The sequence below is a fragment of the Corvus hawaiiensis genome, chromosome 15 (genome assembly GCF_020740725.1).
Source record: "Corvus hawaiiensis isolate bCorHaw1 chromosome 15, bCorHaw1.pri.cur, whole genome shotgun sequence".
In the NCBI taxonomy this organism is placed as follows: Eukaryota; Metazoa; Chordata; class Aves; order Passeriformes; family Corvidae; genus Corvus; species Corvus hawaiiensis.
The window spans coordinates 9,875,648-9,900,359 of NC_063227.1; the positions used below are offsets into that span (position 1 = coordinate 9,875,648).

The 24,712-nt window shown below is 39.6% G+C and overlaps 1 protein-coding gene across 2 annotated transcripts; it reads right to left on the reverse strand.

Moving 5' to 3' along the window:
- Nucleotides 1–927: 927 nt before the first annotated feature.
- Nucleotides 928–24,662, reverse strand: SEC24A (SEC24 homolog A, COPII coat complex component). Of its 2 annotated transcripts, XR_007206917.1 has the most exons (24): nt 24,526–24,662; nt 19,234–19,755; nt 17,647–17,805; nt 15,906–15,983; nt 15,422–15,588; nt 14,667–14,839; nt 13,578–13,680; nt 12,676–12,802; nt 12,227–12,336; nt 11,735–11,847; nt 10,958–11,076; nt 10,262–10,317; nt 9,735–9,941; nt 9,318–9,438; nt 8,611–8,769; nt 7,926–8,099; nt 7,731–7,841; nt 7,166–7,341; nt 6,007–6,144; nt 5,255–5,359; nt 5,023–5,115; nt 4,413–4,516; nt 3,595–4,011; nt 928–3,503 (listed from the first exon to the last, which is right to left on the reverse strand). XR_007206917.1 is itself a non-coding variant. In XM_048319509.1 (23 exons), exons 1-23 carry the CDS (start codon nt 24,572–24,574, stop codon nt 3,897–3,899), a joined length of 3,279 nt encoding a protein of 1,092 aa, XP_048175466.1. In that variant the 5' UTR covers nt 24,575–24,662; the 3' UTR covers nt 3,547–3,896. The 2 variants fall into 2 exon arrangements, 1 of the variants encoding a protein (XP_048175466.1); XM_048319509.1 differs by lacking the exon at nt 928–3,503 and having other exon boundaries at nt 3,547–4,011.
- Nucleotides 24,663–24,712: the final 50 nt, after the last annotated feature.

Sequence of the window (24,712 nt, forward strand, 5' to 3'; positions counted from 1 at the left end):
GGGTGATGCTGACACCCCGAGCCAGGGCGGAGGCTGTCCCCGCTGCACACACAGGACAGCTTTCAACCCTGTCACTGCACCGCTGCGGGAGTGACGGTGCACACTGAGGAAACACCAACAGACAAGCACCTCTCGAGGACGCCAGAGCTACGGCCATTAAAAGCAGGGAGCGTATTTGCTTCTTTCCAGTAAGATACAGTTGGCATAATATTGATCTTTATGTACACTAAAAGTCCATTACACCTCTCCTTGTGTGCCAGGTGATAAAACTCTTCCCTTACCTGAGCCGCCCCATGGCGAAGCACAGCCAAACCAATGCCATGGAGAGTTCCCATCAGCACTTCATTGCCTTTCACGGCCCTGGCACCGAACAACTTCACTCCTTAATTCACTGGCACTTGCATTAGGAACAGGACTCACCTCGAGATCCCGTACTTGGAATTCCAAACCCCAGTCCCAGGACAGGTGCTGGCTGATCCCCGACCCACAACCGTAGTGGTGGAGTTTAGCAGCAGGACAGTGTGATGTGTGTTGGGCAAAAAAACAGACCTGACAAGTCCAATGAATATTTCTACAATATTGAAAGAGAAAACTCTGTATTCAAAACCAGTTAAATACAGAAGTCAGAGTACCAAGCTCATGCATTAACTCATCTATGATGGGCCACAAGCAGCAGTGACAAAATCTCAAAAAATTGGCAAGCATTAAGATGGAATGGCTTTTACAAAAAAGCTGCCGAAAGAATGGGATGTTAAATGATGATACACGATTACCTAAAATAAAATTGGTCATCACCTTGGAATGCTGCTGAAGGCTAAATTTCAACCATCACTGTCAGCTGGCTCCTGTGACCAACATGGTATTTATCTCAATTGATTAAATACATTGTTCTATTTTTATTTACAAGAAAGGAGTGATGGACTTGCATGAGTTCTTTCAATTAATTTTATTGAGTAGCCAAATCTGATAAATTAGCACAGATAAAATAAGCATTTGCATGTGTTACAAATGACTTTTTACAGGAATAAAACAGTGAAAATTACAAACTGTAAAAAGGAGGACAAGTAAATCCTGTCTCAAATTCAGAATGGGGAAGATTTATAACTTCATACTGAAGATCAAATGTTTGAGTTCAGAGAACAAAGATTTAATATTACAGTATTATACACTACTTTACAAAATTAAACTTACTATAAGGATTACATCCATAATAGTAAACAGAACCTTAAAATCACATTTACTGGTCCCTTAACAGCCATTCTGCATCTTTGATTAAATTCTGTTAAGAAATTAATTCTAAATAAAAGTGAATCATTCTACTTATTGCAACACAGTCTGTGTGGACTTAAGACTCAAATATATTAAATTTAAAACAATAATGAAAGCAAAGTAAAATGGATGGTAACAATGTTGGCTGAACACTAATGTGTCAAATACAGAAACAGTTTTTAAAAAGTGTCCAACTACAAAAATAGACACACCTCTACCACACATTTACAGTGGTAGAGTTGTCGTGCTGAGATCTAAGTACCAGAGCCACTCTTGCCTACTTTTGCAGTCCATCTTCAGTGTCCTCATTTTTCAATTGTATGTAAAAATGAGGAATCACAGGTAGTGTGTGTGTGAATGTTTCCTGTATTGCCATTACAGCAGTACAAGTGAACCAGCAGGCCTTCCCCACTGCAAGGGGATAAACTAACAAAGTTCAATACAGAATTTCTTCCAAAGTGAAGAGAACTCTGAGGGGGTTCATCTGACTCATTTATCATGTTTTGCTCTGTAAAATTTAGGGACTCAAATTCAAGCTTGTTAACTGCCACAAAGACTGGCATCTTCAACCATTAGTCTGGTGTACATAAAGCAACGAGGCCATCTCGAGTATTTATGTTTCTTAAAAAAAGGGATATAGTAGCAAAATACAGTCACAGTAAGAAACAGAATTTGGGTGGGCTATTTGATGCAAGGATGGTTTTCAGTTCAACATCTGAGTGATAATATACCCAAAACACAAGGTTTAGGGCAGAACCTATGCAAGTGCAGAGGTTCCATTTATGATTTAAATGAAGAGACCCCTTTTCCCCTCCCTGGAAAAAAAAACATACTGTCAAAACTTAAAAGAAACCTCTTCACTATGACTAGAAACTGTGCAATTCTCTGAAAAGCAGTTCAAGTAAATATATTCCTGTTTGCTACAGAAGCAGCAGACAGGGAAGCTTAAATTGGTTCTATAATAATGTTTTCATGCTGTTTTAGCATTGTTCTGAACTTTAGCTTCTTGTGCTCAAGGAACAAGAACAATTTCTCCCAAGGAACTCCTCCTCCCCTAAAGTAAGGCAACTCCTGACAATCATGTGCAGCTATAGCTTGAAATGGGAGCAAATGTTTACCCAAATGTTGACCCTACTGACATTTTTATCTCCAAATGTCCTAAGCACAGTACATTTGACCACTTGCAAGTGTTTTACCTCTTCAAGTTACTTGCCCCAGAAAGTTTTGCGAGACCTTTAAGTTTACCACTATTAAATAAAAAAAGCAAGCCAAGATTTTTCCATATGCAACACTTCCATGGGCATTGGGATATAGTAACTTATATACTCTTTACATTGGTAGCTATCAATGATAGCTTAATCTTCAAAACAGAAAAACTATCAATACACTTCTATAAAATTATTTAAATATTTTTTGTATATAAATTTTCACTTCAAGTCTGATGTCAGCTTCAATCTGTAGCTCTGGCAGGATCTGAGAGTATAGTTAAAGCTTTTATTTGGTGCACACTGGCCTTAGACCTGGGCTCATTACACAGCTGCAGCAAAACCCCCTTTTTTTAAAAAACTTCAGGCATTTCTGCAACCATATACAAATCTTCAAATGCAATATGATAACTTTATTCTTGGAAAAATAATTTCCAATTTTCTTGTCAGAATATTCAATGTCACAGACCAACATTTGGTCTGAAGTGCTACCAACAAACTTGCTTCAGAAACACACCAGATCTGAGGGGCTCAACATTCCTAATGTCAACAAGAGCCAAAAGTCTACTGAACATAAACCAAACAAAATCTGAAATAACCTTTCTTGCCCTTCCCCTCCCACACCATTCATAAAATTAAAATTAAAACTATTCCTTCTACTGAAGAAAAGCAAAGCTTACCGTCTAAGTCTACTTTTGCTGCCAACTCAGCCAACAGCTTTTTAAAATCTGTCTCATGTAGGGCCCACTCTTCCCCATCGTTTTTAAAATTAGAATACTGACTTATTAATAGCTTCAACAAATTCATCCACCTTATCCAGGTTAAGCTTACCTTTAGTCCTATTAGCCATAATCCAATCCAAGCACTGGATTCTACACTTCATAAGCATTTGTTCATTTCACAATGAACACTTCTTTCATTGCTACTTTAAGCATTAAGATGAACATTGAGATGCTGTGCCTGTAATCACTGGATGCACTTAGAAAGAATTTCCCTGCAAATCATGATCAGTATTGTGAGGTTTTATATCTAGCAGAAAAAAAAAAAAAAAAAGCAGAAAGTTACAGAAATATACATTTTGAACAACAAAGAACTCTTTATTTTACAAAATGTATTTCACCTTTGCAGTATTGCCTTTGTAAATGTACTTCATGCTGCAACTACTTATAGTAAAAACACAATTTGCAGCAAATTAAAGGTGCTCAACCAGTTCCAACAGTTTGATTTTCTTTTAAGGTACAATATTATGTAGTTGCACATTTGATTCTCAGATGTGGTCCTTTATTTGCTTTAGTTCGTTGAAATCACAGTGAGAACTTCTCAACAACTGCCTCAGGCCACAGATTTAATGAAGATATTACAAGCACAATCATTCTTTACTGCAAAACCTTTCCTTAAAGAAGTGAGCCAAAGGCTAGTGTTTCATTTATTCACTTGCTGCTGTATATGAAGGAGGAATTCATAGTATGATAAGGCTGATTCTGTTCTGTCTTCAATCATATTTTGCAGAAAACTTGATTTCAATGGACTCTCATCCCTTAAAAACAAAAACGTAAGTGCTTGAGTGAAAAAAACATTTGCCAAGGGCTACTGTGCATTAATAAAGTTACAGGTCAAGTGGCAAGACATTTCAAGAGCTTAAGAACATATGAAAAGAGGATGTCAAATAGCCCTTAGTAGCGATTAATCCTAATAAGTGCTCTTACCAGCATTTACTTCACTTATCTGACATTAACTAAACATTCTCCTGTGACATTTAGTCTTTTTTAGTCTTTTGACATTCTAATTTGAGATAACTCATAAGTCATACAGTCAAATCTGTCAGCACAGCACACACTATCATTAAGAATTCCATTAAGAAAGTTCAGTATATGATATCCAAGTATGTATTGTTAACAGGTTGCTGAAGAAGCAAGAAGACTGTTAAAAACCGCTTACTTTATTATATATAGTATAGGAAAGAAAGGTCTCTGTTCTCTCAGCCAAGAAATGAAAGCTCGTGTTCTGATGGATTCTGCAGTTTCAAGTTCTGGGAGATGTGTCTGAAAGGCAAAGGGTTTCATTAATACAAACAGGGTGTTTTTCAGAAAAACAGTAAAAGGAACACTTGACCTAGCCCAACTCATTAGGCATAAAGAAAACCCAGACAGATACATTTTGTGATGTATAGTTTCAGTCTTGTCTTCTTCAAAAGGGCTTGAAACAATCAAGAGCACTAAACTGCTATCAGCTGTCAGAATGGTAATGACTGAACTGTGATTGATTCCTGTTTTGTTGCAGAAACTAAAGGATTTCCCACTAACCCACTGTGCTCACTGTTTGCAAGGGTTCTTAGTCCGCTCCCACAGGTCCGAGAAAATCATTGTCAGCCTCTTCCTACTGTGTTTTCATAGGGAGAAACTCCAAGAGGTAACAGAAATTATTTCTTTCCTTGAATCTGGATCTATACCACTAGAGGGCTAATATCTGAGTAGTGGTATTTTAATTCTCATGCAGATGATATTTTGGCAGCACTGTATGACTGATGTACAGCAGAGCAAGCACGTACCATATTCTGTGGTATTGAGCCATAATTTGGAACTCCAAGGACTTGGCTGATAAAGCCCTGCCCACAGTTCTTTCCGATCCACAGAAACATCACCTGAAAGACACCCATCAATAACAACATTAATCCAACCCAAAACACGCCTCAGCAGTCTTGTACATATTTTGGGTTCTCAAAAAGAACACACCAAGTAAATTTGGATGCTTTTTAAAATCCCCACCACCACACAACTTACAGAGCCAGCATCCATAAGATAAGCACCATCCCTACTCAGCTTCTCCACTGACAGCTGGAGAAGGGGTGGCTGAGGTATAGTTCTGTCATTTATGTTAAGAGCCCCCTAAAAGAAGGAAGAAGAAAAACAGTGGTTCACATCTTGTTGCAAAGAAACAGAAGAGAATGTTAAATAAGAGTAGGATCTATTACACTGAATACTGGAGCTGGAATGTTTTTCTCAGTTTAACTAAAGTCAAAGCGCATAATTTGCTAATACATCCTAAAGTTTTATTTAGAGAGGATGAATTTCATCAAATGTATCTTAGTTAATTAGTTCTAGAACTGGAATATCCCATTTGTTGTGTACCAAATATGTGATTTTTAAAATTGTTCAGGGTTTTACATAAACATTCCCTGCTTTCAAAACTTCTTGACATTTTAAAATAAAGGAAGCTACAAAGGGACAAAAAACACATTACGATATCTTAATGTATATGGGATTTATAGCACAAGATAATGACACAAGGCAAAGATGAAATAAGTTAGAAAAAACCTTCCCCATCCATCCATAGCAAAGCACAGCTTCTCTCCAGAATTCATCAATCCAGTTCCAAATAACAAATTTATAAATGCAACAAGTGGGAGAATATGAAACATTGTATTTTAGCTGTGCAGCTTTAATATGGAAAACTTGGGAGATTTTTAACATTTACTTTCACATCACACAAATCTTTGGGATCAAACTGGTTATGTAGCAAGGCAAAGACTCACCTCATCTGTGAGATTATCAACTCTGTACAGACTGGGATGCGTCATGAGCATGAGGTAAACAAGGGGCTGGTTTTTCACCTGACACATGGTAAAGATGCGTTCATCCAAACGTGTGTTTGTCCCAGTTTGAAATGCTTTCTGCAAAAAATCAGCCATTTAGTTTAACCATTAAAGCAAAGCAAGATAAACTGAATTTCACACATCACCTACTGCTTATTTCTAACTTACTTAAGTTTTAGAGATGTGCCCTAAGTGTTTTCTCATGGTCTTTTACTTCTGCTATTTTACTTCTCCATAGTTCTCTTCAAGTGTTTCACATATAAATCATAGAAGTCTCATTATTCCCATTTCTGGATTTTAGAATTAAGCTCGACCTGGCACCATCAATCCTTTCTAGAGAGCACTACAGCTGAGATGAAAGCACCCTGAAATATATCTCTCTAACACGCACCTCAAAAATGCTACCTGATGAAATTTAAAATAACTATTGGAGCAGTTTACAACTGGCTTCAATGTACAGAATCCTAGGTCTGTATTTAAAGGAAAGAAATACTGCTGGCTTGTTGGGACCAAAAATACAGCTATAAATCAAAGGAGGGCTCACTCCTCCCACTTGACTGGGTCAAATGCTTATCAAGCCTTTCACATAAAAAAGCTCAGTATGAACATGCTGGTTAATTCCTAATCAAGATATATGAATCCTAAACTTCTCTTTGAAACAGAAAACCAGTTCATCCAACACTTAAATGACTTAAAGTATCAGTTCAGGGAAATTAAATTTAAAAATACTTCCGTTGAGCAAATACTGTGAAATGCTTTAAACCTACTGCAAGAACAGCCAGCCAACTCCCTCTCTGCCACCCACCCAACTCTCTTCTAATCTGCACTGAACTGCTGTGTGATCTACATTTCCAGAAATGCACAAAAATGAGATTCCTGAGAAAACACTATCATCACTACCCTGACACATTCTCTTCACCAGTCAGTGTCTATTACTTTGCTCTTCCAGTGCTTAAAACATTTGTACTTTTGGTTTTACACACACTTCTGAATTCCCGCTTTTAAACTAAATCATTCTCCATCAAAGAATTGTCCTTTTACTTCAGGCTGACCTGCCAAACAGAATCATCCTCTTGCCTGGCTTCCTTTCCCCTCTTACCTGTTTTAAGAGTGCCAGTATATAAAGTGGGAAGAGCCGCAGCGAGTGTGGAGCTGTGAGCCCAGGCTGTTGGATGCTCAGCACGGATGAGCGATAAGCAGCTAAAGAATCTATCACTGCATTGACCAAGGCATCCCGAGCATCGCTCAGCGTAGCAGAAACGGAGCGGTCCACAGCTAAACACAGAGTACAAGGCTCACATAAGAGGGGTTTCCTCCCTTGGCAGGAATACAGCCACATACATTAACTTCTCTCATTTTATCATATATGTTGATGCATCTTAAGCTTTTACTACATTCTAGGGTAAGTCACGTGCTTCAGAAAAAAGCTGGGGGCCCATGATGATGCACCAGGCTAAGCCTAAGTCCAGGTGACCATACACAGCTCTACTGATCCTCCACCTAAGCCAAGCATTAAAACCAAAACTCTCTTAGGTTTGCAACTTAGAAAGCACTCTTAGAACAAGGGAGAACCTTTTCTTCTAATGCCACATCCCAGAGGATTATTGCTCAGAGCTTTAAGGATACGATCCACGCATATTCAAACAAGCTCTTAGCACACTCACCCATGTTGGCTAAGAGCCCTGTGATGGCCTGCACATCTGCTCCTAGGTACACATCACTCAGTGTTGTGACAACAGGTAAGCACATGGTGTGGACACGAATTCGTCTTTCACCTGCAAGAAAAGAAAACTGTAGCCTCCATACTTGTTTTATGGAACAACACTACAAATGCCACTGTTGGCTCAGTCTAACCTTACCTTTGCTGGAGGTGTACAGGAGAGCTGACTGAAAAGAAACAACTTGCATATCAGTAAGACTCTCTTCCACTGACATTTGCACAGCATATCCTGCGTCTGGGTTTACATTGGGTAATGACAACAAGTCTGTAGATCGTACAAAGAAGTTCCCATGGAAAGTATGAATGGAGAGACCTACAAGATAATAATGAATCAGTTTGGATTTTATAGCTGTGAAGTACAGGTACCATACACAGATCTGCCATCAATGTAGATGACTCTGCATTGAAATGTTCCCTCTCAGTGAAATACATTATCTTCAGAAAAGGTAAATACCGCAAACTGACTACTGATCCAAAGAATCCATAAAGCCTAGCAGAAGGTGGGAATTAGCAAGGCAAATCAATGCACAGTAGTAGAAAGTATCTAGATTATAAAAACAGTCCCTTGCTGAAATAGCAGTCCAGCAAAATTTCCAGTTTTGACCATTATAAAATGGAACTTGGATGCCAGAAAACACACTGCAAATACAATCTTTAAAAAACTGTCTTATCCCTGGTACTGAATTTTACTTTTCTAATCTTTGCCTTTTAATCATTTAAGATTACAAAATAGCTAGAATACCAATGAAAACGTTCTCAAACAGATGCAAACACCCACTTCCCTCTTCTCCATCCCTCCAAAATCTAAGAAGGTGAATTCAGACCTTTGGTGCATCTTATCCTCATGACAGCTTCAAACCCAATTTTTCTAGTTAAATATCGCTTCAGTTCTTTTTGCAATTTCTCCACCTGGACAGGGTTGTGTTTATGATGGTAAGACTGGTAGTAGTAGACACTACCTGCAGAATACCTTGATATGCAACCTGAAACAAAACCAGCATACATTGTAGAGTGCAGACAGTTGCTGCTGCAGTCTTTAAATTATTAAATTGTTCACACCTGCAAATCGCTCAGATACACAGTTACAGACCTGCCTACAGACACAGATGTAACTGTATCTCCTAGTATGTGATAGTTTCGGGTGTGAAATAATTTTCTATTGACCTGAAATTGCTGTCACTTGAAAGTTTGGTTAAATAGAGAAAAATATTTAAAATGCTAATAAAACTTGCTCTAAAGAAAATTACACTGGTGGCTAAAAGGCATAAAAAGAAAGAAAGTATTTCAGCTACTTATATCAGTAGCACAAGAATCCTGACTCACTAAGGGAGGACACGAGACTAAGTAGGTTAAATCAGGACTGAATGATTACATTCTATTCACTGCACTGCTCAGCAAGGATAAGTTTGCATCTTGACACACTAGATTAGTTCAAGTCAGGTTCATCTACTAAATATGAATGCAGATTCTAATGTAGCATTTGCTCAAAATACAAGAGTTACATGCCCCAAAACAGGTTGATACGACTTACCTAGAGAAGCCAAGTCAGAATATTGCCCACTAAGAAGAAATAAATCCACTGCAACCTGTTGCCCTGAGCAGTCCAAGGCCAACTTCTTGTAAAAATCAGTCGATGGTGTCAGATGTATGTCCTGTTAACACAGTGGAGTATTACAAAATACAAAGCAAATTCAGATTGATTCATACATCTATTGCCTGTTTTCAGGGACACTAATAATCAATTCTACATCATTGATTAAAAATATCTTATTTTAAAATATCAGGTAATTAATTTGTGCTTATATTGCTTGGTTTTTCTTTTGTTTTTTCTACTACTTTAACAAAGGATCAAGACAAGCACAAAATTAACCCAGAAGAGGCAATCCCAGAACCACCTACATGCACAGAACAGGGTTGTTAGTACTCTCAATCTTTTTGCTTTCCGAACCTTTGCTGTTGCTCTTTGGTTTGGCTCTTCTCGTGACTTTAGTGCTCCCATTCCCACAGATGGGAGCTGTGTCTGGAAGACAGTGATTCTACCTCCAGTAGGGGACATCAGTTTAAAGGCAGCCTGTAATGCAGGCCCCAGAGCACTCTGAGTTTCCAGGGACTTAGTAAACATCTGTGGCAATGTCTTCAACAGATCTTGAATTAGCTGCAAGTGAGAAAACAGTATTAGGCCTATGAGTTTTCATGGTTTTCTACCTTATTTAGAGTTGATTGCTGAACATAACCAAGTATTAACACTTCTAATATTAAGGTAGTAAAGAGAAAGTCCTAGAAAAATTGAAGTACTGTCTTGTTTCAGGTTGGCAAGAATTTACAGTGACAGAGATGAAAGACCTCTTTTTTTTTGCCTCACACCTGGCATTTGAACAGCAGGTGTTAGTGAGCATTAATTAATCAAAAAATTACCAAACATATCCCCATCTATGTAAATGTCACTAGTTATGTAAGAAAGCCCTTGCTTCTTACCTCTTTATTTTCATTTAAATTTACTAATAAGTTTTCCGGCATTGGTATAAATACATCTGAAAGGGAAAAAAGATTACTTGAGTTATCTTTTAAAAACACATCAAGTTTTCCCTGACTTTATTTGCCAACCATCATACTTACTGGAAAAAATACACAGTATCAGTGTATTAACCCATGTAAACATAATTATGTGGATTTCTTTTTTTTCTCATAAGCATTCCTGTGGCTAGAATCCCATGTTAGAGTAGCAATAACCGGGCTGAAGGATAATCAAGATTATTAAATAAAATCACATAGCGAATATTTCCAGTGTTCATTCTACCCTGCCCAATAACATCCGGTGAAAGGTGACTTGAAACAAAAGGCAGAAGGACAAGCACTAAGCACCAGCCACCAGAAAATCTATAGAAATGTATCCAGCATCAGTATTTGGGATTTCAAGAGGAATCTAGAGAATTGTACAAATTAAACTAGAAGTTAGGAAGGCTGTCTTCATGTTTGAAGTCATGAGCAGCCACAGCATTGCTCAGACATCAGGGATATATCTTCATAAACTCACACATATGGTACTTCTGAAGTCATTACTAGAGAGATTAATGGTGTGATCTAGAAACTCCCACCAGATACATATTTTTAAAGGCTGTCATTACCAGAAGTCATTAATAGGTACTGATGACAAAATTCATTTCTGCATACCTTCAATATCTGAAACTATAAGCATCTGAGGCTGAGAAAGACCTTCCTGAAGACTGTAGAAATGGATTGTGCTGTCAAACGTTATGAAGCCTATTTTTGTTCTAGTGTTCCCAGGAAGCCTGAAAATGAGACATATGGTATTCAAAGAGATGAAATTTCGTTTCTGCAGGGCTTTTTTTTTTAACATCCACTGCACCTCTCCATGGTTCTTACCAAGCAGTTAGCTTAACAGCTAGACTGCAAGAACTTCACTAAGTCATTTTGGACAGAACAAAAGCCACAACAGAAAAGGAACTCATGGTAGAGTCACCTAGCAGGTATGTGAAAACCTTTTAAGAGGGTAATCAGCAGTAGAAGAAAAGGAAGAAATAAACTGCAAAATACCAACTAGTGTTTATATAAGTTCAAACAGTATGCATTTTATGAAAAGTTTATTAGATGTATGACTCTTTTCAGCAAATACTTATCTAAATCTCAGGTTTTAAAAAATACAGTTCAAAATATATCATAAACATGATGCTTATATTCTTTTGGGGATTGGTGAAGCATGTAGGAAAGAGTCAGACTGAAAATCAAGCCTCAAAATTACCCTTTACACTGGTGTAGCTGTGATGGGAAAAAGACTACAGCTTTATGGTACATTTTAACACAACACTGGCCATTGCTAACCCACACCAGGAAATTTGTCTTCCAGACAGAAAGGACTGGCATGTTGGTGTCTATCACAAGTTTCTTAAGAGGAATGAAAATTGGAGATTTTAAGAAAAAAGTACTTACGAGTCAAGATTGTCTAACAAGGTCTGGCAGACTGTATTCAAGTATCCTGTCTCTATTGCATTGTGAGAGACATCAAACACAAAGAGGTACACGGGCGGCTGAGGTGGACGCAGCTGAGCAAAGAAAAGATTACCTTTAATTTTCAAATAGCATTTGTTAGATTGGGTTTATTCCTTCCAATGCAAGTATAAACTGTTAAAACAGCACGCAGATGATAGCTAAAATTTCTGAATGCATTTGCCTCTTATTTGGTAATATCAGAATTCTAGTTTTCTTCAGAAGAGACCTACATATTCTAAATACAGAACAACTTTGACATAAATGTTTAGAAGTCAACTCTCTGAAGTTCTCCCCATGAGTTCTTGGATACACTCCTTAAGGCAACAGCTGTTCTACTGAACTGGAAAGCATGGTCTGAAACAAAGCTTTCTCTGACTTCCCTCTGAAAATAAAACAAAAGGAAAGAATAAGTACAAGTAAATAAAGCCTTACCATGTATTCAGATGGAGCCATAAACTCAATAGTAGCATTCTGGACTTCAGGTCTTTTATGAGGTTCTCCATAAACTCTTGTCACAGGATTATACAGGAATTCTTCAGGAACTATGCAGATATGTTTATATATTAGTATTTCACAGTAGTATTAGTTGTGCTGCATTTTAAAACAAATATATCAACTCTTTTGTGGCTGTTGGGCAACACGTGGAGAACTACACTAGGCAGTATAATTCACTTACACTTGTCACCTTCAAGGGTACCCTGAGGGACCACTTGGGCTTATTGTGTTTTGTTAGGGACGCCACTATCGCTGGGAAACATTTCTCATGATTCCCAGAGTGACTGACAACAATCCCCCTACTGATGTGGCCAACAACACTCCAGTCTCAAAGGCCAAGGTGGAAAAGGTTAATTGCAACACTTCAAAGCCCATTTAAAACTTACCATCATTCACTCTATAGCACAAATTGCATTTCCATCTCCTTTGGTCTAGGAAGCTGACAAAAGGGTTAATGTACGTCCGGCAGGAACGGCATCTCACAATAATACTGGAAGTGACCACTGGCAATTGCTGGAAAAGAAAAGCTTCCTGTTTTAAAGCACCCTCACCCTGCAGCTGTTCACTTGTGGTAACACCACCACCTACAGTGTCCTGGCTAGTGAGTCAAAGCATCCTTGTTGAAAGGAGTACTTCTGTATCCTCACAACATCCCTACAATTCCTTAATACAACAGGTAGGAACTGAGCTCTAACATATTTGACTGCATACATTCCCTTTTCAAGCCTCTAAACTCTTGAATTTTACACTGATGGTTTAAGCCTAAGTCCTGCACCCAATACAGATCAAAAAGCAGGGGAAAAAAAGCCCACATCTTTGAAAAATTAATTAAACTGGGAAAAAACCCCAGTGTTTAAGAGAGACACTGCTAAATTCAAAGTCTCCTGGCTATCTCATGACATCCAAATCCCTTCAGTTTTGTCAAGTCTTGAGTTTAGTACTAGATCTGAAATGAGTAACTACAACTGATACATGACAACCTGGAATTCTGATGTGTTGCCTTCTATCATAGTCCAAATTCTGTGCTGCCTTCAAGCTTTTTGTTTTTTGAGGTTTGGGAGGGTTTCTTTTTTATTAAGAAGTGAGACCTGAAGGTTTAAAAATGGTAGGGACAAATAATTCAGAAAAATTACAGTGATCTGTATGGAAGAAGGAAACGTCAGTTACTATGGTAGTTCTTCTGGGCCAAGATACCTGCCCTTGTTTTATAATTCATTGTCCATTGTCTGGACTCTAGTAAAGGCATAGTTGATATTTCAGCATGTAAAGTTTTGAATATTTCTCATACCGATAAGTCTTTGAAAGGATGAAGCAGGAGCCCCAAAGGAAGTTTGGCTTTATTCAATAAGGCCTGAGTTTGAGGAATGTTAGTCAGGGTACAGCGGAACAACCTACATGGAGGACAAAGGGTTATTTTCAGAGGCTTTCAAATAAATTATGATTTCAGTAGTACAGTATATTTTTCTAGAGCTGTTGATGGTGAATTTCCATTTCCAGATAAAAGATCTTCTCCATCTCTGTCAAATAATTTTGTTTCTGTCTGAGCTTGACCCACAGTACATACTTTGAGTTCTTATTTTATACAAATACTCTTTACACAGAACTGAGTGTCATTTTAGTCACTCAAGTCAAAGTTAAGCCTAACAATACTCCAAGTTGCACCAAATCTTTATATACTAAATGCTATTTTGGAATAAATCAGAACTGGCAAAGTTTAAAAAGCGGTTTTAAAAACTTAGTAACTATAAACAACCCCACAATCATTTCCTGAGTCTTGAGCACTCAGCAGCTTCCACAAAGTGCACATGTATGTGGCAGTTTTGCAAATCCTGTCCAGCTTGTTTGCATGAACAACATCACAAAGGCACTGTTATTTCCTTTATCTACCATAAAAATATTTGCAAAGCAGGAGTCCCTGGCTATACACACTTTGGTTGGTCTCCTCAGAGAGGATAGTTGATTAACCAACTGCCAGCCTCTTCTTTGAAATTTCATTTGCTCCATTGTTTTAAATGGTTACTTTCAATACAGAGGTCACCCATGTTTCTTCATGCACAATCTTTTTGGTGTACCTCCCCTGGCTGAATTAACTCTCATTTTATATCTTCTCATCCGTACCCACTGCCAGGCATAAAATTTTTGTACTGTACCTATCTATAGCTGCTCTGCAAGCAAACTTTTCCTCATACTTTCTACACAGATGATTTTTCCCTCTTCAAAGTTAAACCCACTTACTGCCTTCATCTTAACACAGTGAATCCCATTTTCAATATTTTCTTCTCATAAAATTAAGAAAATATTTTGTGAAATTATGTTTATAAGTAGGAATTTATACTTCTATCTATTTTGATGAGTTATAGCAAATGCATAATCTTACTCAGGGTTGCAGTTGAGCTTCTGGATGTCTTCATGCAAGTTGGGGACAGGAGCCTTCAAGAGGGTTGTGGGAAGAATATTTCTTTCTTGAAGAAGATTCACAGGTCTTAACCCTTCCTGCTGTAGACTCAGGCCACCCATTGATGCAGTTAAGTGATTAGGGCCCAGGGCAGGCTAGAGTCAAATAATATTTCAAAAATTAGCACCAATTATTTGGATGAAACCCACAGTCCATTTATAAGTCCATTTCAGTTTGTTTTGCTCATGTACTAACTGCCATTGCATGCATATATTGTCACATGAACTTGACTTATGCATGTAACATAATAGAGGGAAAAAAGTAGCATAACATGGCTATAAAGCTCTTGAAATACAGAGGCTCAGCTGATGAAAGTGTTGGTCAGTTCACTTTGAAAGTTCAGGGGAAAAAAACCCAAATACTTCAGCTAATAATAACAATGCCAGGGAAGAGAAACATGCCAAAAGCAGCTGAAAGTTTCAAAAGAAACATCCTGAACAGATACGAGGGTGAAACAATTCACAAAGAGCTGGCACATGGCTTTTCCAAACTGGTACCAAGTCACAGGCAAAAGCATTCATTCTGGGCTATGTCTGTCCTCTTGAACAAATGGTGCCCAAACAGGGAACAAAAGAAGAAGCACCCCAGGGATGCACAACACACACCAACCATCACTTTTCTTTACCCACACCCCCCCACCAGAGGTAGTACTGAGATAAAAACCAGACAATCTTTACCTGGTGGAAATGTTTTGATCCATCTGGGTATTGCAAAGTAGATGCATTCATTCCTGGTGCTCCAGGTGGAGAAGTATGTTGGTAGCCTGGAGGTAAGGCAGGGTAGGAATACCCAACACTTCTATTCATTTTAAGATTCGGGGCTGCAGGAGAATGATGTGGAGTTGCTGGAAGCAGAGTAGACATACTTAATTGCTGAAGAACTGTGTCTAACTTGAGGCATTAGTGCAACAGGAGAGCTGCCTGTTTAGTTTCTAAGAGTAAAAAATACAGCTCCTGTCAACTTTGCAAAGGTTTTCTCACCCGCTTTACATACTACAGGCAAAGACATGCTAATTGTCAGTGCTTCAAATTTTGTATTTAGCTTCAAGACAGGCATTGAACCAAGTACATATGTTTCTACACAAATGATTAAACTTCCATCTTTCCCAGACTCTTAGAAGTTCCATAATAATAACAACCATTTTTACTCCCAAAGCCTTACCCATGAGGCCACCACCTTCAATTGCATCGTAGCTGTTTTGCACTACAGACCCATCAGTGGCAGCAGATCTGGCATCACCTTTTAAGAAAAACAACCACAGGAAAAATTTGCACAAGTTATGAATAAGTTTCAATGAGGTAATTGCAAAAAAAAATCCTACTTGCTGGATGAATATTAAGACAAGCATAGTTTGAATCTACTTTGGTTTTGACCCAGGATGAAACTAAATTAAATATACACTTTGGCCTCTTTCTCACACACACATCCCCTGCAGAGGTTACCTCAACAACGGACATTCATAAAACATCACAATCTTTTTTTTTTAAGGAAAACAAAAGTCCCTACACTTCTGGTTGAATAATCTTTTACGATTCCTTTAGATTAGGGATTTGCCACAGCTTCCAAGCCGACATGCAGTAAAGGGTATGGGGACACTCCCTCCTCAGCAGAGGAAGTCTCTTTAGGCTAGCTGCAGTTTTCCAAGTACCCTGAAGAACCTTTTCTGCTGATAATTCACAAAAACACCAAATTCCTACGCTTATACACTTAGTCCACTACTGCTCACCAAACAGCAACAGCTCTGACACAGTTACATACCAGTCAAGATAGAAATTCAGTCTAAGACAGGAAAAACCTTGAAACTCAGAGAGTGCTCCCAAAGAACAGTTCTTGGTAAGTCAACTATGTCTAAATATACTAACACAACTATATATTGCGAAGGAGAAGTAGGTACTCTATTTTTATTACAATTTTTTATTAAAATCTTCAAAGATGACCCAGTAAAAGGAACTTACATTGCACACTGAATCTTGCTAGCAGCAGCCAACCTGCTTCATAGACTAAACATATTTATCTCTCCAGGACTCTGAAAATGTTTCTCTTCATTAAGAAGAAAATATTTTCTAAGCAAAAGCTGTTTCTAATGCATTTCATACATTCCAAACTAAGCTAAATCTCAATATACTATTACTAGTGTATTGAGCTACCACACACAATAAACTGTCCATGTGAACATGCAAGGAACCAACAGCTTTGACAGAACTATGTATGTAAAAATAAAGCTGCCGACTCGCACGTGGCCCCATCTAGCATGGGCACTAAATGCCAAACAACTGGAGTCTGTCTGATACAGAGCCCTGAGGAGCTCTTAAACAATGACATATTTGTGCAGGGCCCACAGGAGACACAAAGTCAGGTATCTCTCTACAACAGCTGACACTTCACAGCCTCTAGTAACTTCCTTCAGAAAACCAACAAATGCAAGATGTACTGCTTCAGTGATTTTACACAGAGAAGAATAAGGTACAGCTACATAAACAGCAAAGAAATGCAAGGTCCACATTTTAGCTCTTGCTGTAGAATGAACAATACAGGGAGTCATACATTGATTTCTGTCCTCACAGCAGTCAGAGATGCAGAGAAATGAGAATTTCACTATCGCTTTATACCACAAAAAAGGAAAACGCAATGCCAACTACAAGAGACATGGCCATGTAAAACAGCACTTGGAAATTTATTTTTAAGTGTTAATTTCTTAAATTTTATCAATGTCTGTCTGCAAGAAGAATTTTTCCTCTTTCCAGGTCCTTACCTGCTCTTTTCAGATTAAATTATTAGTATTGTATTAGTATCAATTTTACAATTTGAGTCTCTAATAGAACAATGTGTTCGACTTTGAAGGTTGTATATTACAGCAAGTTGCCATGTTTGAATTCAACATAAAGAGCAAATTGTTTCTTACCTTCTTGGTTTGCAGCTGATTTTAGCAGAGACTGTGCACTAGGTGGTCCTGCTATCGCTGCTGATGGCCTAGGTGGACCACCAACTGGTGGAGGTCCTAAAGGTGGCCTTGGAGGGTGGAGCGGAGTTAAAGGCTGAGTCACTGGTGGAGGTGCAGTTCCTATAAAGAGATTAACTTTTAGGAGAAGTTTAACCCAGCTGAAAAAAGACACAGAAATTTTGTTACAAAAACACACAGATTGAATTCTAAATATTCCTGTTATTCAGAGGATGAACAGCATAAGATACATAAATCTAATATGTGGGTAGAGGGTCTCAACTGCAGGTTGTTTCTTTCATGCTTTTCTCATTCTGGATTCCTGTAGCTACTGATTTCTTTCAGCTTTTTGTTGCTATTGCTGGCAAGAATGTCAAGATGTACTGAAAACATCCCAACTTTATAACTAAGTCTGGAGTGATCACCAAATAAGCTAACTTATTTTTAAAAGTGATCATTGTTATACAAAAAAATATCAGGGAAATTGCTCAGGAGGATTGAATGGATATAAAAATTACTTATTCCAAACACTTGCTCTCATTTCATATGCCACCTTCCAAAATTTCTCTGCATTTTCCTCACTAATTTCAAAGTACTAACTGTTTATTCCAATTAAGTGCCAGAAATAGTTTCATAAATTCTGTGAGCTTAAGACATTTTGAACATCGTAACAAAATTAGGCAGGCATATAACAAAAAAACCTAGCATCTAAAAATCTCTAATGAGGCTAAAAGCACTTCACAAGAAATATTATTTGCTTTTACATGGAAAATATTTCTCTACTTAAGTCCTGTTTGCATGCTCAGTCAGAAAAAAGCTGTGTAACAACAGACAGCAGTTTGGCAAAGAGAAACTTGAGTATTAACTGTGTTTCCATAATAATCACAAGTTGCACAATAGAGCTATTTAGTGTTAGAAAAGCTTTTACCTCTGCATATACCAGCAGTCAAGCAGCAGGAACAAAGTCTCCTACTTTTAGAGTACTTTCTGAAGACTGACAATTATCATTAAATGTGAAAATTACAAGTTTGGGGGAAGGAAGCTTTCCATTGAACTGACCTCTATTTCAACAGCACAGAATGCTTTTCAGTTTTCTTTTCAGGCTGTGCTCCAGTTATTTGCATCAACCTGACTAAGGCTGTTCAGAAAACTACCTGAATCAAGTGCTTACAGAAAACCCAACAATATGACCATGCTCACTAAACAGAACTAGTTTTCAAGGGTGAAGTCCTGAACTGAAACATGCTAGTGCTCCAACAGCCACCCCAGGAAATGGTGAAGGTCACAGAAACAGCATCACCCACAGACAGCATCCCAAAACAATGAGACACTATTCAGGAGTTATCTGCTCCAGCCAGCTGAAAAACCCAACCTGTGCACAGAACTTCCATTTCTAACCCAAAGGAAGCATGCATGTATTTCTGATGGGTGTATCTGCTTTGACAATCTTCCACAAGCAAAATGTCACTGCAGAATCAATTCTGTATTCATTATTTTAAAAAAAGTCATTGAAAAATGGACATTGGTAAGATATAAAAAAGTTCTGGTTACCTGGCTTCATGTAGCTGTTCTGCAGTGAAGGACCCCCCGGAGAAGCAGCATATTGATAACTCCCTGGAGGATTTGTACTTCCTGATAACGATGACGGTGGCTGAGCTGACCCTGTCCCAGGCACATGAGCCAAATGGCTTGTTTGAGCCCCAAGTGGCTGACTCACAGGAGTCGGGCTGTACTGCCAGTTTGAAAGCACTGGTGGACTGGCTCCAGGAGGAAAGCTTCCAGCAGATGATACAGCTGCTGAGTTCTGTAATGCAGGCGGCAGCACTTGTGGAACAGGACCTGGTTGTTGTACTGGTGACCCGGAGAAAGCTGCCACTGGTGGTCTATTGAGAGTCTGGCCAGGTCCTTGGTAGTTGTTTAATTGAGAAACATTCTGAGAGCCACTATAGCTATACTGTCCAGAAGACTGATGTGGAGTAACCTTTGCTGGCATCTGATGGGAGTATGATCCTGGAACCGCAGGGCTGTATCCCTGGCCATCTGGGGAATGCATCAGCTGATTTTGAATGGGGCCTGGAAGGAAAAAAAACCCACACTCTTTAGGAAGCCAGTGCTGTGTATCACTTCTGAAAATAAAAGATGTTCCTGTGAATGTCTTTCCTTAGGATTTTATTAGAGTCCAAGCCATTTTTAATTCAAACCATTAGGTGTAACAGAAGTACTACAGCAAGGGACATGAATTTGGCAGTATTTTGCTATCAACACTTAGATCTTTGTTTTGTTTTACAGTGACCTTGCAATCACTAAGCATTCCAGTACCATCCATGCTCCTGGATTGAAACTCACACAGGATCCCATTCCAGTCTTCAGAAACCCCCAAAAGCAAGCTGCCCACAGAGGAGCACTGTTCCACACCGCTGGCAGTAGCACACATGAGCAGACCGAAAGCGGAAGATCCATTGCGTAAGAACTCCATTTCACATGACGGCTGACACCACAGCTTACCACAACTCACTGCCAGCCAAGTGCCAGCATAGGTCACTGCACTACTTCTCAAGTGACAGAGTTAATCTATGAAAGTTTCTGCAGTTAATTTAGTAAGAGAATTATTCATACACACACTGCTCATGTGAGTGGCTAACTGGTCACCAACACAGAATGAAGGATAAGGTTATCATAAAATAATTCACCAGTCAGGAAAATAAAACTTGACAGATTAATGATGCTCTTTGTGCATTTGTTGGTTGGTATAAGTGAACTAAGTTTTACTCATTTGAAGAAAAAAAGTTGAAAAAAAGGCTAATAACTCTCCAAACAGTAAACAACATTGGCAAGAGCACGATCAGATTCCTGCTTTACAGAGGAACAGGTTGACAGAATCCCATGGGATTTCCAGTGCAGTAAGAGCTCCATCAAGAAAGATACTACCACAGGTTGTTCATACCATTGCCACAAAATGGACCTCCTGAAAAGAGACTATCAATTTTCAAGTGAAACCCTTCTGAGCAGAACACACTAAATACTGCAGGCCACAGCCAGCCATGACTCCTTCACACTACCAAAACACTTTCCAGTGTTGTATCATTCAGTTCAGCCAGTCACATTGTGGCTCTCTTCATCCCCTAAAAACACAGCTTAGATACTGGAGACATTACACACACACAGTTACACATTAAAACAAAGAAGGCTCGTTTCCTATAGAAACATAATGGTTAAATTCTGAAAGGTGAGCAAGTTCACATTTTCAAATTAAAGCAGCTCACACATTTCTGACAATAAATTAAGCTAAATGCAGAATACATTGAAATTCTTAATTGGGACAAACACTGCACTGATCATTCAGCTCCTCATTCCCTAGAAAAACTTAGGCTCTGGGTCACACACAGCTGTTAATTCACTGAATATTGCACAGGTCCATATAACTACTACAGTGCCAGTGATCTCATCCTCGCTGCTTCTTATTTGTGCATAAAAGGTACACACCATATTATTCTCCAACCATTAATTTCAACATGCAATTTATCATTCAGTTAGGAAATCCAGTTATACTCTGCGGTCCTTACAATGCTGCTCATAAATATTTGCAATTAAAAATTCTCTAAAATCAAGGGTGTTTAAATAAAAAGCTCAGAAAGATGAAAATGCTTACAGTTATGAGTAATCTTCAAAAACTACCCTGCAGTGTATCAGATGGGTTTCCAACAATGGATTTACAAACCCCATTGGCAATTGAACTTGCTAACTTTAAAAATTATGAATTCTTATCAAATCTTCTGACTGCATCTGCACAAACACTGATATAACATCATCACTATAAACCGTACGAAAAATACAGAACAAATACAAATTAATTTCATAACTTGATTTTTCATCTTAGGGCATGACTGACTATCCCAGGCAGAAATCAGAGTACTTGGATTGCTCTCTTATGCACTATTTTCCCTGTTTGAGGATAAATCAGTGGAAGTGAGGTGATATCAAAAACTGACGTACATGATATTTTCTATGGCACCTTATGCAAAAATAAAAATCAAATTCACCACAGAACAATGTTCCAATTTCAATTTTTATTTTTAAAGCCAGAAGCACAATGAAGAGTCTTGATACCCTCATGTAGTAGTTAATGTTTCCAAGACAAGTGTGCATAAAGCTGCCAAAAAAGCTACAGAAATAGCACTAAGGGGCAAAACCCCTTTACAGAGAGTTTCACAGTGCACAAAAAACTTTTCAGGACTTGCTGTTTGGTTGCTGCCAGATACCCATCTTGACCTGACCTCTTTACTGAGACCCATCAAAGAGTATCTACGCTATTCAGCTTTCCCCAAATGCTGCTGGTTTTCTGTGGAGCCAAAAACAAACAAGGAATTCTGTGTGGACTGAAGAGCTACTTCACCTACACAGCAGCAAAACAGCCAACACTTGAAGACCACAGAAATTAATTAGTAATAGAAGAAAGGCCACCTATTTAACAACAAAAGTCTCCTCTACAGCAACACAAGGCCATTTAATATTTCTCAGAGATCAGGAATAGCACCAGAATATATATGAAGGTTGCTTGATGGTTTTATAAAATGGCCAAAGTACTAACATGGAAGGCCAGGATCCAAGTAATATTTTCCACCACACAGAATTTTACTGTCCCCTACTCCAAGCCAGTTACTCAGCACATCACTTTGGCCAGCCACAGGCTCTCCAAGCTCCAGAGAGATGCAAAGATAAACACTCTGAAAAGTTACATCCCAACAGATGCCATGGGACCAGTCACCACCAGTGTCCACTTAGGCTGACTCTGACCCACTGGACTCCAAACCCAACAGCTCCTAAAGCATCTCATGACCTCAAAGTACTGTGTTAAGGTATCACATGAGAAGAGCAAAACAGTTCTAAAAGAATTGTTTCTCTTTCATGTTTGCACTTCAGATCTATCAACTGGAAAGCAAATTAGACACCTGCAATTAAATGAGTACAGAATACTGGTCCTATTAAAAGACAAACAGAAATGAAGGAGAGGAAGGTTGTTGCTAAGCAACACAATGCTCTGTGATAAACAATTTCCCGGGCAGCACACGGTGCTGCTGTGACAATTCACTGCCTTGGTGGACACGCAAGCTCGGGGAGTTACCTGCTAACACTTCAGCAAGCAACAAGTTGCGAGGAAGGGCTGACAGCTATAGAACAATTTATCATCCTGCTGACAGTTTTCTTTCCTCACAGACCACTGTAAGCACCACTACAGCACTAAGTATCCCTAAAACTATTCTATAAAGCTTTGGGATTAGTATAAAGGTCAAGGATCACAGCACCTTCACAACATATATTTTAAGCAATGCTATGAGCAGTCTATGCTTGAACAATTTGATTTATTTCAAAGGCCAGCAAGCCAAACCTTATTTCTAACATACTATAACAATTGTTTAATTTTATTACCTAGTATTTGCATAACTCTACAATTCAGTTCTTTATTTTTCATACACCTGACGGCTGAGTAGCCTGAAATTCCTCTTTCTCAACTGCCTCTCCATAACTTCCATTATGTGCTTAATCTGACATTAGGGAAATCAGCAAAGTAAATAAATAAATAAAGTAATGCCAGTCTGTAAATCAACCCATTCAGTTACTCCATTAGCAAACACTCTCTTTGTACAGTGTCTGCTCAGATCATAAGCTCTCCAGAACAGAGCCTCTCTCCACACGACATTCATACTCTTCCCACTGTCTTGACCATAGAAGCAACTACACAGTTAATTGCAAATTGTCGTTTTGCTGATGACTGAAGAAAAGCAATAAACATACTGTGCAGGAGGAGGGGGAAGAAAAATCAAAAGATCTCATTATAACTGAATTGCTTATGATGCAGCACAGCTACTGAAACACATAAGTGTATAATTAAGGAAGCAAGTGCAGAGGATGCAGTCTGTGTATGTGAAATCAGGAGACACTTCCATCAGCACAGATCTGCACTCATGCAACAAAAACAGACACAGAGACAAGGCTGGCCTTGAATTTCTTATTCCTGTCTTAAAACGCTGGCTAGTAAGTTCAGTTTCACCTTCAATATCTCGTCTTAAAGAGATGCATTTTGAGGGGAAGAAAGTAATCAAGACTTTCCCAGTTTGCAGCACAAAGAACCAGCTAATGTCGGCTTTACGTGAATGACAAGATAAGAAAGCCCCGCTGCACTGCAGGCTGAGCTCAGCGATAACCACAGTGCCACACGTACAGCTCCGTTCCAAAGGGTGAAACCTCGGCTGTGTCACCCGTGTCACCGACAGGGGCCCACCCGGGCCAAGGGGCGGTCCGGGGCAGCTCGAGCCGTGCGTGCTACCCCAGCAGCACAGACACGGGCTCTCTGAAAGGCGCCGTCGTTCATACCGACAGAAAAATCTACTCGGGGATGCTTCTGCCATGAAAATAAATCACAACGAAGATTTATTTTGCCTAATGAGCCGCTCTGTGTTTTCCTCAGCGACACTTCGGGCAGGGCCCGGTCCGATAGCACCTCACCCCTGCTCCCGGGGTCACACAAGGAGCTCGGCATCGCTGCCGCTCCTTTCCTGCTTTCCTCCCTAATTCAGCTGTGTTTCGCCCCGGGCCGCGGGTGTCCGGGCTGCAGGAGGGCACCACCGAGCTCAGCCGGGTGTAACCCAGCGACCCGGGCAGCGAACGGACCGTCCCCGGAACCCACTACCCGCGCTCTGCTCGCGGGCACCGGTCCCCTGCCCCCGCTGCCCCAGGGCGAAGGGGCGCAGAGCGGCCTGGGCCCGGGGGAAGCGCCGCGGGGCGGGAGCCGTCCCTGCCAGGCCCTGTCCCGCGTCGAGCCCCGCGGCCCTGCCCCGCACTCACCGTTGCTGTAGGGCTGCTGGCCGGCGGGGGCCCCGGCGGGCTGGGCCATGACTCTGCCGGGTGCGCTCGGAGCCGCCCGTGTGGCGGCACCGGCCCGGGCGGGGGGGGATGGACCCACCGGAACTGCCGGGCGGCGCGCGCAGCCGCACTGCGGACACGTGGCACTTCCGGGAGCGGCTCTGCGGCT